The 13,116-nt window shown below is 42.3% G+C and overlaps 1 protein-coding gene and 1 long non-coding RNA gene across 4 annotated transcripts in view; one reads left to right on the plus strand and one right to left on the minus strand.

Moving 5' to 3' along the window:
- The window catches only part of LOC120456553, a 163,472-nt gene that overhangs the window by 112,614 nt on the left and 37,742 nt on the right, over nt 1-13,116 (minus strand). The window contains exons 1-2 of one of the 2 annotated variants that reach the window (XR_005616840.1): nt 1,444-2,077; nt 514-556 (exon numbers count right to left, since the gene is read on the minus strand). This is a non-coding gene — a long non-coding RNA (uncharacterized LOC120456553). Of the gene's footprint in view, nt 1-513; nt 557-1,443; nt 2,078-13,116 lie in introns of those variants that run through there. The other variant, XR_005616841.1, reaches the window with a different exon arrangement.
- Nucleotides 96-7,883, plus strand: LOC120456535 (transmembrane protein 120 homolog). Of its 2 annotated transcripts, none has more exons than XM_039643413.2 (8): nt 96-379; nt 1,227-1,403; nt 2,084-2,202; nt 5,511-5,640; nt 5,960-6,099; nt 6,156-6,373; nt 6,518-6,897; nt 7,371-7,883. In XM_039643413.2, exons 2-8 carry the CDS (start codon nt 1,341-1,343, stop codon nt 7,482-7,484), a joined length of 1,164 nt encoding a protein of 387 aa, XP_039499347.1. In that variant the 5' UTR covers nt 96-379; nt 1,227-1,340; the 3' UTR covers nt 7,485-7,883. The 2 variants fall into 2 exon arrangements, with proteins under 2 accessions (XP_039499347.1, XP_039499346.1); XM_039643412.2 differs by lacking the exon at nt 96-379 and adding an exon at nt 770-912.

A 13,116-nucleotide genomic window follows, 5' to 3' on the forward strand; every position in this document is an offset into this window, starting at 1 on the left:
ATACACATACATATATATTTGTATGTACATATATCCCACAAGTAGACTTTGGATTTATCTTCCAACCAAAGGCATTACTCCGACATACCTAACATCAAAATCTTTTTCATCGCTACGGAAACCAAGCCTATATAAATCACACTATATATTTTGTATACGAAGTTTTCAAATCGCGCGCGCTCTGTTGTGCCAACTCACCTCCACCACACCACGTTTCGTACGTTCTCTTTCGCTTTCGCCCACCCGCTCTCCCCCTCCCAACCCGTTCATCTTTTGTTCGACGACCTTGGAGCGACGTTCGTTGGTTCCGTGCGATTCGGTTTGCTCAAATAGTTCGAACTGGTTCAATTCGTAGCCAGATAAATAAGTTATTAAATTTGTAAGTATAATTCTTGGCCCCAGTATATGTGTATTGAAAGCAATAAGTAATTCCCTATCAGCTGTATATCATTTAATGGTTTTTTAAGATATATTCTATTGAACAGTTCGGAATAATTAGTGTTACAATTTTACCTTTAGGGGACCAGTGTCGTGTTTGTTCCTTGTGTGCATGCATCTGAAAAAAAGTGGTCGTATTAGTGTTATTTATATATACTAATAATAATAATAACAATAATGATAATAAAAATTAAATTAAAAATTAATTTCATGTTGAATATGCTTGAACTTCTAGGGAACTAGTTCGCGACCACGCTTGCTCTCCCTCTCTGCTTCTGCTTATCTATCGCTCTTTGGCTCGCTCTCTCGCTCTCTTTGTGTGCGTGGGGGCAGTGTGTTTTTTGTTGTTTTGGGCTTTATGTGTTGTATTTTGTGTGTTTGGCTGAAGTATTTAAAACAAAAGTGCAGCGGAAATAGTTAATAACAAAATATTAGTCGACGGTAGCGGTCCGGTTGTTTTTGTGCTCATCGCGAGTACGTATTTATTTTTAAAGAAGTATAAACGCGAAAAGCAAGAGAACGCGGCATAAGTTTTGTTGTTTTCTGCGTTTTGTTTGTTAATTTTCCAATTGCAAAGGCAAATTGCGGTTTTTTTTTTTTTTCTTTGCTTCTTTGCTTTTCCAACGTGGCAACGTGAATGTGTGGGTGTGCTTTTGTGTCTGCAAGTGTGTGAGTGCGTGCGTGTTTGTTTGTTGGTTGGTAAATCGCAGAAAAATATTTAATTGATTTTTCACCGGTTTATTTCCTAACCTCAAACGCAACATCATCATCTTCTTCTTCGTTGCCAGCTGTTGCATACAACATATAACAACAACAACAAATAGAGAAACAAAAACAAACGCAGAAATAATAGCAGCCTAATATAGGAAAAACGGCGAGAAAAGCCGCAAAAAACCACAAGCATGAATATCGATTCGCTTAAAAACGAGTGGGAGGAACTCAACAAGGAGTATGCCGAACTGGAGGTAAGTTTATATTTATATATATATATGTATATCCTCGTACCTGTGAGGATTTGAGCAGTAATTCCCAAAGATTATATAGATATCAATACAAAAATTCGAAAACAAGAAAGAGGCACGCGCACGCACAAACACCGACACACGTGTGTCTGTGTCGCTTTCACCTTGGAAAAAAAACAGCTGCTTTTTCTTATAAATACCCTTGCCAAAAGAACTAAATGAAGTCCCCCAAGAACTAAACTCTTCCCAATAAATTTGCTTACTATTATAAGTTGTATCATTTATTACGTTTTTTGTTATCACAAGATTTAAAAATACAAATTTTAAAAAACAGCTGTACATATTATGCTGATAGGTTGCTGATAAACAGATCTATTATCGAAATAAGTTTACAGCTGCATTATCTTTAAAGAAAGGTCAATTTAAACCACCATATATGATATCAGTAACAGTATCGAATGCCTTGATCGCCTGTTTTGAAAGACTATTGAACTCAAAGTTGGTATATGGTTTTTTATAACGATCGTAGAAAGATATAATACCATCTACCATTGAACTTTGAACTGAGATGCTCGGCAAGGGTATGAAAAATTCGGATGCCGAAGCCGCCACCTTTTCCGTGTTCTGGAATGGTCTTGCTTATTCCTTTCCCCAACCCTTTCTTTTATTCCCGCCGATCACAGAGCTGCAACAGGCGGTACATCGAGCTGCTGGAGCAGCTGCACAGCCACCAACAAATGTGCTTCAATGAGATCAAGCATCAGCGGTACCGCATGAACCAGATAACGGCGTCTCTGCGACAGTGAGTATTGGAGGTCATCAACCCTGAAATATTTGGAAGAACCTCCGAGGAGGGGGCTCCCACTGTAGCGTAAAAAGCTGATGTAGTAATGGACTTATTTTTAAGTATTTCTGAATCATATTTAGTGCTCTGTGGAATAGAGACTATTTATTTCTTACGCGATATAAGCCAGTATAATTAACTAAGTTTGCTTACCAACTTCAGTTATTTATTATACTCTACAGTAATATAACTGCGGTAATCATTAGCCATTATATCTGTTCCTCGAAAGCTGCGCGATCTTTGCACAATGACTTTTCCATTCCAATCGCTTTGGCACCTTGAAAATCGGGGCATTTTCCCACCCTGTTGTCGACGCTTTCGCGGGGATTTTGAGCTGTGTGTGTTTGCACGATTGGAATTTGACTTCAATCAATTAGAGCCGTCTAATCAGGCGAACACACGCATTTCAGCACTCGAGCGAGCACTTGCGTTTGATAAGTGGGTAGAGCAGCAGGGAACACAGGTCTTGCGGCAATTAGTCAGGCGGTAATCAGTTCTTATCGAGCAACTGAGGAACTGAACTGGCAACAGTTGGTTGGATCGCTCGGAAACAGTGTTTTTACAACTGTTTTTTTTTCTTGGCCGTGATAAAACTCCTGATAAACCAGAGTCCTCGAGCTAAAGAACCCCAGAGCCCCTAGACTTTGCTCAACGTCCACCCAAGACTACGACTATTCGGGTTCCGTTTTATGGTTGCCTCGTAAAAATAACTGTTGCCCGATACGCTCGACAAAAAAATAGGTATATATGTACATAAAAAGGGGGAGTGGAGCATTCTGCCCGACTGCAAATTAAACCGAAAACTGCCCAGCTGACCAGCTGCCCTTGACCCTCCATCGTAATCGCACAGACACACTCACCTGCGCAACACGCAATCCCAATCCCAGCAAACACAATCACACACACAGTTGTGCAGACACAGTGGGACGACATGCGCCAGATAGAAAGATAGATTTTTGAATTCCATCTACATATATGCTGTCCGTTTTTGTTGAAATACAATGATTTTCGGGGGAAAAGAGAGAGAAATCACTTTTTAATTTCGCAATAATTACTATTCTCTGCCGCATGGTGGGGAATTGCTTTACCTCGCATGCAAAACACCGCCTCAACTTTGACCCACTGTGCGGCCAAGGCTTTTCGCTTTTATACTTGATATTTGTTTTGAGCGCGGTTTCGCAGCGAGTGGAGGAGAAATCGCTTGCATTGGCGCGCTTTTGAACGCTCGCAAATGTGGGGTATACAAATAGCTGGCTGGGCGATGATGAAACACCAGATTCTTAACACTTTTATGGAGAGCCTTTCATTTGTTTGATTTATGTTTTTGATTGTTGGCTAATCGCGAGCTTTTATTTCCCTATTTATACTTTGGTTTTTCGCGTGTGTCGCGTGTTTGGCGTCACGTTGCAACCGTTTGCTGAACCCCGCAAACCCGTGAACGCATTCAGTGGGTCACATAAATTATGCAATTCGCGGAGAGATAGCTAAAATCAACTGATTACCATCTTGACCTGACAGGTGCTACACTGGTACAAAAATCACCATATTCGTATTTCAAAATTTATAACAGACAGCACTAAATCTATTTCAATATTTTAGTTTTATTTAAACCCTCTATTAAACAAATCGATGTTTGAATGTTAGATGATATCTTACATCTAGATCATACATCTGTGCGGACTTTGTTTATTTTCTCCAAGTGTGAGCACAGAAAACCTGTTACACTCGCGATGTTTTTGTCGCTGATTCGCTGGCTTTCCGCCGTATTTTTTCCAAGCCAAATGAATTTTAATTGAGGCATGCAAATTGGGTGCCGGAGTTACGGAATTCGCTCCTGTTCTTTGCTTGCTGTTCGAGTGCAAACATTAAAAACAAAAGGAAACAATTCAAATGCATTTAGCATCATCGCTGTCGAGCTCCAGCGAACACTCAAATATTGTTTATTCACTAATGATCAAATAGAGTTGGGTAAGCTCGTTTTGTAACCATTTTGTTGGCTAGATATATCTCAGTTAATTGTAATTGTAGAGTTGGGTGTGTGTACATAAAGAAGCTTTTAATTTGTTTGCACTTTAAAGTGTTTTTTGCTTTTGTGGTCGCATGATTTTGTGAGAGGATTCTTTGAATACTTTTCAGACTCGCCCTTTTGTCTATGATTTGAGACATTTGAACGTGTTTTGGGCTAATTAGTAGTAGTAGCAATTAGTAAAATTTCACAATTAGAACTATAGAAATTTCCATGAAATCGTTAAATCGTTAGAGGTTCTATCATTTTCGGGCTTTCTATGGAAATTTCCCATTATCTTGTACGAAATAATCTGGAACAGATTGGCAAGTAATCATCCCAGACGATATTGGTGGCAAGTAGAGGGTTGCGTTCCCATAAGCAAATGGAGCGGAAACTAATATAATCGGACCACTTTGTATGGTCACCTTCATTTCGCCGTATCGCAATGGCTCTGGACACGTTATCTGTCCATCGGCTTCAACGGGGTATTAGAGGTGTTCAGAAATAAAACAACTATAAATCTACCTTTGACGAGCCATATAGATGTGCACTGAAGGCGGAACCGAACATACGTTTATGGTAACTGTTAATTGACCGAATAAACCACGCCGCCCACTTTGGCCATCAATTATGGGCATCTAAATTGAACTTTGACGCTGGAAAATGTTTTTTCTGCCCCACAGTTCCCATGTTCTGGCAATAAACAAATAACTATAAGCGAATAAATTACAAAAATATGGCTTAAAGTGAAGCGTGTGTCAATCAATAAAACAATAAACGTAAATTTGAACAAAGTCCGAAATAGATTTTATGTTAATTTATGGGAATATAACAAAACCAAATGAAATAAAAACAAATTTCGCCACTGATACGATAGTTTAAGTACCTTATACACATAATCTAATCGCGATTTTTTCGCCTTTTGGCCGACAGTAGTCCATTCAAGTCTTGTGTAGATATATATGTTCTTTTGTAAATTACACAATTAAAAGTTTTTATAAATTACAACTTTTAAATACAAACAAAATAAATTTTAGTGCCTATTGATACGGCTATTTTACATTTATTTACAAGGTACTCTCTTTATCTACGACACTGCACTCAACTTGTGAGAAAGTAATCTAATCTATATTCTATGACGCACAGTGTTGGCCCACCTCTCTCTAAATGTTATATACTTGTACTCGTAAAAGATTTGTAGCCTGCCTGTTGGATAATCTATTTAAATGCTGACACCTGATCATCGATATTTTGTTAGGTTCAAGGGCCCCGTTCCGGCGGAGGACAAGGAGAAGGTCGATGACCTGCAGAAGATGACCTTGAAGCGCAAAGCGCAACTGCACGAAATCGAGCAATCCTTGCCAGCGAAATCCGGCCGCTATTTGCAGGTGAGTCCCCACTCCGAAGTTCGAGGTACGAGGTCCAAAGTCCCTGGTATAAAAGTGGGCCCACGCCATAAAACTTAGAACTTTGCTTCCAAGTGGAAACGGGAAATAAGTGGGGAAAAAGTTTCTTCCTGCGCGACAATTTTCGCGTCCTGGTATGGACGCTAGGACTTCAGACCTGCACACTGGGTTGTGGTCTTGGTCTTGGGTTCCTGGTATTTCAGTTGGACTTCACTCCACTCGAGTTGAATCAACTCAACTTGACTTGAAGTTGACCCACTGAAACTCACTTGCAAACTCCGCTCTCCACATTCCTTTGCAGATAATCCTGGGCGATGTAAATGTCTCGATTCTCAACAGAAACGACAAAGTTCGCTATAAAGATGACTATGAAAAGTTTAAATTAATACTCAACGTAATTGGACTGATAATGGCCTTCTTCAATTTGATATTCAACTACAGGTGAGTGGCTCTCCGGCAGTCCCATGACTTTCTCCCCCACTTCTTGTGCTTCCCAGGGCTCTGGAGCTGGCCTTCATATTCCTGCTGGTCTGGTACTACTGCACCCTGACCATCCGCGAGTCCATCCTGAAGGTGAACGGCTCGAGGATCAAGGGCTGGTGGCGGGCTCACCACTTCATCTCTACGGTTGCCGCCGGAGTTCTATTGGTTTGGCCACAGGGCGAGCACTGGCAGATCTTCCGGATGCAGTTCATGTACTTCAACGTCTACATCAGTGAGTTGTGAAATTTCGCTCGAGGCATACGCCTCTACCACTACAAGCATATTTTGTTAAAACTCTGCTTTTGTATGCATTAATTTCGCATTGAGTTCGTCGAATGTAATCGCGGGATTCCCTCCCCGTCCTCCTCAATTTCAGGCATTGTCCAGTACTTGCAGTTTGGCTACCAGAAGGGCCTGCTCTATCGACTGAAGGCCCTCGGCGAGCGACACAACATGGACATCACCATCGAGGGCTTCCACTCGTGGATGTGGCGCGGCCTGAGCTTTCTGCTGCCCTTCCTGTTCATCGGCTATGGTTACCAGGCGTATAACGCCTGGACGCTCTACAAGTTGGCCTACAGCCCGCCGGATGCGCCGTGGCACGTGTCCGTGATGTCCGGTCTGTTCCTGCTGCTGTTCGTGGGCAACATGGCCACCACTTTGTGGGTGGTGCCCGAGAAGATACGCGAACGGGCCAAGGAGCGGTATCGCCTCCAGAGCATGGGCAAGTCGATGAAGCTGCGCAAGGAGATGAAGGTGAGCGATCCCATTCCCTCTTTAAGGAAACGGATTACCGAAAAGGTCGCTTACAAAGTATTGCTCGTTTTTCGCAATCCGCAATTGCACGGGAAGAAGTAGCGAATTGGCAAAAGACTATAGAAACTCGAATCTTTTACACATATGTTGAATTGGAAAATTAAAATTTTGTGTTCTTATAAGGCTTCAATATTTGGTTGGGTTCGTTTAGATATACATATATGGCTCATATCATTTATTTGGTACGTTTGATTGATTCATGAATTTGTTGCCCGTAAACAAATGTATTTTACCTCAAGTAATTTGTCATAATTAATTTGTGCGCAAAGGCAACAAAACAGCAAAGTAATAAAATGTATTAAAATGCAAATTGTGCAGCTGGCTGCGAGAAGGCGGCGATGGCCTCTTAACCCCTTGTCGCCGAGGTGAACCTTTAAATAACTTCTACATATGTTGCTCGTACCTTATTGCAGAATAGCGCCAGTGATTTGGACATCTCGAGTGGATCGAAACTTTCGCCAACTGCGACCACGACTACTTCCATTGCGACTGCGACGCAAACACCCGCCGAGAAGAAGGAAACTTAAACGAATCAGTGGTTCTCTGGTTCTGCTTAGCCTGGCATTTCAATTAAACATTTTCTGTTTATACGATTTCTTTTTCCTATTTATTAAATTTCCCCTTGGTTTTGTTCCTCTCCCCTGCCCAGCCACCAAAACGACTTTGAATTATGTTTCTTTTCCCCATTTTCATACACATAATGTAAAACTGATGTACATTTGAAGCAAACACTATATAAGCAAAAGGAAAAAAAACCACAATATATAGTCATAATACACATTTTTTTTCGCCTAATTGTAAGTATGAAAAGTGAGAAGATGAATTATTAAATGGAATTGAAGTGACCCCTTTTTATTTTTTATGTTTAGACTAAGATTGAAATGGCTAAAAAAAAAGACTAATAAATGAACAAATGGTTAATAATATGCATTTCGTGTTTTTTTGATGCGAACTGCAAGCCATATAAAATACAAAGCGCTTTTGTTTTAACCACAATTATAAATTGTTAATCAGGAAGCTTTGTGATACGATTCTTAAATATTGATAAGAAGCATTTATTTTGCAACAAATGACATTTTTCCCTAACCTCGCATTTGAAGAAATGTGGAATTTGAGCGGTTTTCCTGGGGGTGCAAATGACTCCAAAAAGTGGCAGGCGACGTGGTGACAAGGCTTAGGTAATGTCGCCTTGTTTTACTGGCGGCCATTAATGCGGCTCCCTGTTGGCCGTCTCCCCAGCTTTTCCCGGCCGGAAAGTGGGATCCCCTGGCTTTTCCGAATCCGCCCATTCCCCCTCACATTTGGTGCAACAAAGGTTCGCCTCCTGCAATGCGGCAAAAAGCGGCGCGGTTTTTGCAGCTCCATTTTGCCATCGCCCGCCTCGACCGCGAAAACCGCAAGCCCAGTGTCTCTGTGTGAGTGCGCTTCTACACAGTGAGAAAATATGATCTTGTGATGCAGTTAACATCTACACTGCAGACAAAGACAGGGAACACTTTCTCGCAGTGCATGTGGGCCCGTGCAGTGAGTCCCGGATCCAGGATTCCGGGATCCTGACCATTTTGCTTGTCTGCGCTCTGCCGCAGCCTAATTTGGCGAGAGTTCATTAATTGCGTAAACGGCGCGCGCTTTTAATTATGTCGAACGTTGAGCGGTGCATTCGGTGGGTGGTGGTGCTGATGGTGGTACTTGCTGTTCGTATTTTGTGCATTTGTGGCACTGTTTGCATTGTTGTGTTGCCAACCCACTGCCCGCCGTAGTCAGCCATCTCGCACCACCCACTGTTTTTCTGCGGCAAATGGCAACAACGGAATTTACGACTTTTGGTCAACGCAGCCGCAGCGACCATCAAAAAGGAAGCGACAAGGGTTAAAGAGCGGGCCGAGCGGGGACTTTAGGGGGGGTTGAAACCGGCCAAGCCCTCCCCCTGCTCGATTATCATTTATTGCAACCGCATGCGCTCGCGGAAAGCGGAAAATGTCGAACGGGGCCATTGTAAAGGCTGGTAATTCGTTAATTTGATAAGCATACGCCATGTTGCACCGCCACCGGTTGAAAATCACGCAGCGCCCGATCGCAAACAAAACAAAAAATAATGTTCAATGAAGAGCGAATCTATGTATGAGCGGCGGTCAGAGGCGGCACATTGATAATACCAATTGCTGCAACAGTGGTTTGAGTGACAAGTTGAGCAACCAATTCTGCGAAAAACTGTGTTTCAAATACATCTCCATTGTTAAACACGCGCCTTTAGTTTAGGAAAACTAATGTTGTATAAACTTTATTTACTGCTTGAAAAGTTATATAGTCACGGTTTTTAAATAATTTGTGCTAAATTTTTCCTACGACCGTGGTCCTTTGGCTGCCATGACGACGAGTCGACTCGAATTGGCTGAAAGCAGTACGCAGTGTGGTCCAAACCACAGGACGCGTGGGCGCTGACAGTCCGCTTTCGGCCAATAATTCTGATTTAATTTATGCGCGAAAAATCGCACTTAATCAGCGTTTGATTTACGCATTGCACGGCGCATAAAAAACGCGTAACGGGGCCCTTGAAAAAGGTATTTGCGAATTTGAATCATCATGCTCATACCTCATACATATTACACAAAAATGCGTCCGTTAACCTCTCGTTATGCAGTTATATTAATCAGTAATTGTGCATATAAAATAATATGAAAATGTTGTGCAAAAACTCCCAAGGAATCCAGTCTGGAAAGTTCAGCAGTCAACACTTGAATGCCAATTATATACAAATTGAACTAGCGACAAAAGATGTCCTCAAACAAAAATATGAAATTGAAATGTTCAAATCAAATCAAACGAGCACAATAAACAATTATAAAATAGAGGCAAAGGCAGTTTGTGTCTGTTTGAATATGAATATAAACGCATACATATGCGGCTATTAACAATCGAACAGAATAAAAAATGAAATTAATTTTGAAATTAAATTTCGCCAACAATGGAAATGAATTTAAGCAGAAGAGCACAACAATGCGTAAAAACCTGAAAAAGTTATCAAAAGAAAATTCAATTTTCGAAGAGCCTAAAAGTTCTGCCGCCCAAAAGAAGAGAAAAATTGAAAGAGATGAAAGAAATGGCAAATTAAGTCGAGCAATCAAATGAGCATAATAAGTTAATCAAGAACTTGGCCAGGATCAATGGGGTCAGTTTCTGACCCTTCAGTTGTTCCCTTTTCCCCCTTCTCTTCTCCTTACCAGGGGAAAATTGAAAAGGAGACAAACAGGTTGACATACCAGCAAATAAATAAATGCACTCAACTATGTAATATGGCCAACAACAAAAGGGTAGCGGAATTCGGCTGCCAGGGAGGGGGTTGACATGTCCATGGTCAGAAATTGTCTACCCCCAGACACCAACACACCACCCCCCTCCTCCCACCTTCTTTAACTTCCTTCGAGCAGCAAATGTAGCGTAAAATCGTTAGTTTCGTTTTGGCCCGGTCCGGATCTGAACCACGTAATCAGTCGCCTTTCCGCCCTTAACCCGCCTCCCCGCCCTTACCTCCTTGCCCACCGCTCCAGGCTGAGCCTGATTTATAGCCGACACACGATTTTCGGTTGCCAACAAAATGTTTGCAGCGTTTCTTCGCCTCTGGTCCGCCGGCAACAATTGAAAATCAGATCAATGCACCGAGATACACAATAGTCTATAAAGGATCGAGAGAAATCTTCGAACGGGGAAGCGGAGGGCTAAAGGTTAGGTTAAGGTTGAGCTTAAGCTAGAAATATAAAAAATTGCATATATATGGGTACATTTCAGTTTAAATAGCTCGCACACCTATGGACATTACGAACACTAACCTCTGACCACATTTCGTTGAATTAAAGTTCACTGGATGGCATTGCAATTATAATCTCGGTTTGCGTCTGTGAGCCCACGTGACCCTTCCACCCCTGAACCCAGAGACTCTGGTCATTCGCCCATAGCCCCATACAAAACCAAAAATTTTTAGCTTTGGTTTGAATTATGTGCCGCATTAGTTGGTTCTCCTTAGTGAAATAGCGTCATAGTGGGGTGTAATGAGGGGGGTGTTATGGTATAGAAGGGAGTTCCTAAAAATGCTCCACCACGCACTCGCAAAACTTTCACACAAATTGAATTATGCAGCCGCTAGTAGCCGGTCGCCAGTCGCAGACACAAAGGGGAAATTTGGGGAAAGGGTTGAAAGGGTTCAGCGAGCGGGAGAGACAGACATTGGCACGGAGTTGAGGGGGTCCTTGCCACCCACCCAAGGCCACTCCTGCACTGTGACTTTGGCAAATGTAACTGTAATTTATCGAAATTTGTTAGCAGACACAAAACCCGCCACAAAAGACCGCAACTCCTCTGCGCCACTGAACTATGTACTCCACTCCTCCTGTGTTCTCACTCCCAAAAAAAAGGAGGAAAAGTAGAGTTCGGGTCACGCTTTTTGTCACGCTTCTGCTGCCCGCGGTCAAAAGTCAGACCCTTTCCACTCACCCTTTCATTTTAGTCAGTTTTTCACTTATTTTTAGTTTGTTAGAAGCCTTCGAACGACAACTCTGTCAGGGCACTATACCATATTGGAAAGAACTTGCAAAGACTTTAAAAATGCTCAGGTTACCACGATATTTACTATATTTATCAGATTTTATATTATTCTTACGCAACCATATAATATATATTACAGAACATTAGAAAAATATTCTTTACGGTAGTGTGCTTTTAATGTCCCCGATAGAGGGCAACACGTTGGCTCTGTACTTTTAATTGCTGACAGGCTTTGGTCATGACCAGGGACAACCCACTGGAGACCAAGCATTACAACGCCCCCATCACACACACACACACACACCCACACACATTTTTGGGACATGTATTTCCTTTTTTTCGAGAGAGGGGTGTACCAAAAAAAAAAATAAAAGTTTGCCAGCTGCAACGTTTCGCGGTTGCATGCTAAAAAGTTTTAAGTGCCCCGCTCGACCAGCCACCAGGCATCACCCACCGCCAGCCATTCGCTTTTCCACCCGATTTTCCCCCTTTCTCCCACCTTCTTAAATGAAAAATGCCCCTCCGCTTTCCCTTCTTCCACTGCCAATCCCATACGCTTCAGTTTTTCTATTAAGCATCCCAGGCTCGTCTCATTTGTTGCCTATTTGTCCATGGCTCCCTTGGCTTTCCCTGCGTTTTCCCAGCATTTTCTCAGCCCATTGCCCCCTTCCCGCTCCGTTTCCCTTCACAGGGACATCGTAAAAATGCCAATGAGCCGACCTGAGCGGACGGCGTTAAAAACTTTTCTCATTTATCAGGCGATGGAGGAACCAGAGATGTTACCTTTGGCCCACAACCTCTCTATACAGCCACAAAACCAGCCCACCACCCACCTCTTCAGTGGCGTCAGGTAAATTGATTGTCGTCGCCAACGAACTTCGACGGTTGTTGGTCAACTCGCCTCAACTCAAACTGAAGCCAAGGGCACTGGAAAATACATGTTCGCAAATCGAAATATTAAGATGTATATTCTTAAATTAAGAGTAACCATCTGAACGATCACTGTGTGCAACACGTTTTAAAGGGGTTTTGAAATATTCGAAAATAACTGTTGATCAAACTGTTGGGCAAAAAGTACATTTTCCTTCAGTGCAACCACGCCCTTCACGCCGCCCTGAAGTTTTCGCACGCCCAGTATTTAATTGCCGTAGTTTCCCTCGATATTTCCCGCCTTCATCCACACTCTTCGCACTCTTTCTGGATTTTTAAAACGACAACAATGACCGGCAAGTGGCAAAAGTTTTCGGGTCAGCTAGGGGCGTCACAGGGTTAAGGGATTGGAAGGAGGGGGGTGGTGGGCTTCCAACTGCAGTTGAAGTTGAAGCCGGTTAATGGCCAGGCAAATGAGCAAACTGGACAAGCGGCTAATGAGCAGCCGCCAAAGAGTTGGGCGAACAAATTTTTACACAAATATAAAAGGCCAAAAAAGTATTTGCCGGCAGACACTAAAAACTGCGAGAAAAATCAACGTGGAAAAGTATAGTCGCCACAATGAGAGAGAACGTTTCAAACAACATGTTTGTGCAATTTCGGAGTTTAATTGTGAAGTTTGAATGGTTTTAAGTGTTTTACAGTTGTACTTCAACTTAAGCTTAGATTTTGCAACCCTTTATCACGCAT

This window comes from Drosophila santomea, chromosome X (assembly GCF_016746245.2).
Source record: "Drosophila santomea strain STO CAGO 1482 chromosome X, Prin_Dsan_1.1, whole genome shotgun sequence".
NCBI classification, from domain to species: domain Eukaryota; kingdom Metazoa; phylum Arthropoda; class Insecta; order Diptera; family Drosophilidae; genus Drosophila; species Drosophila santomea.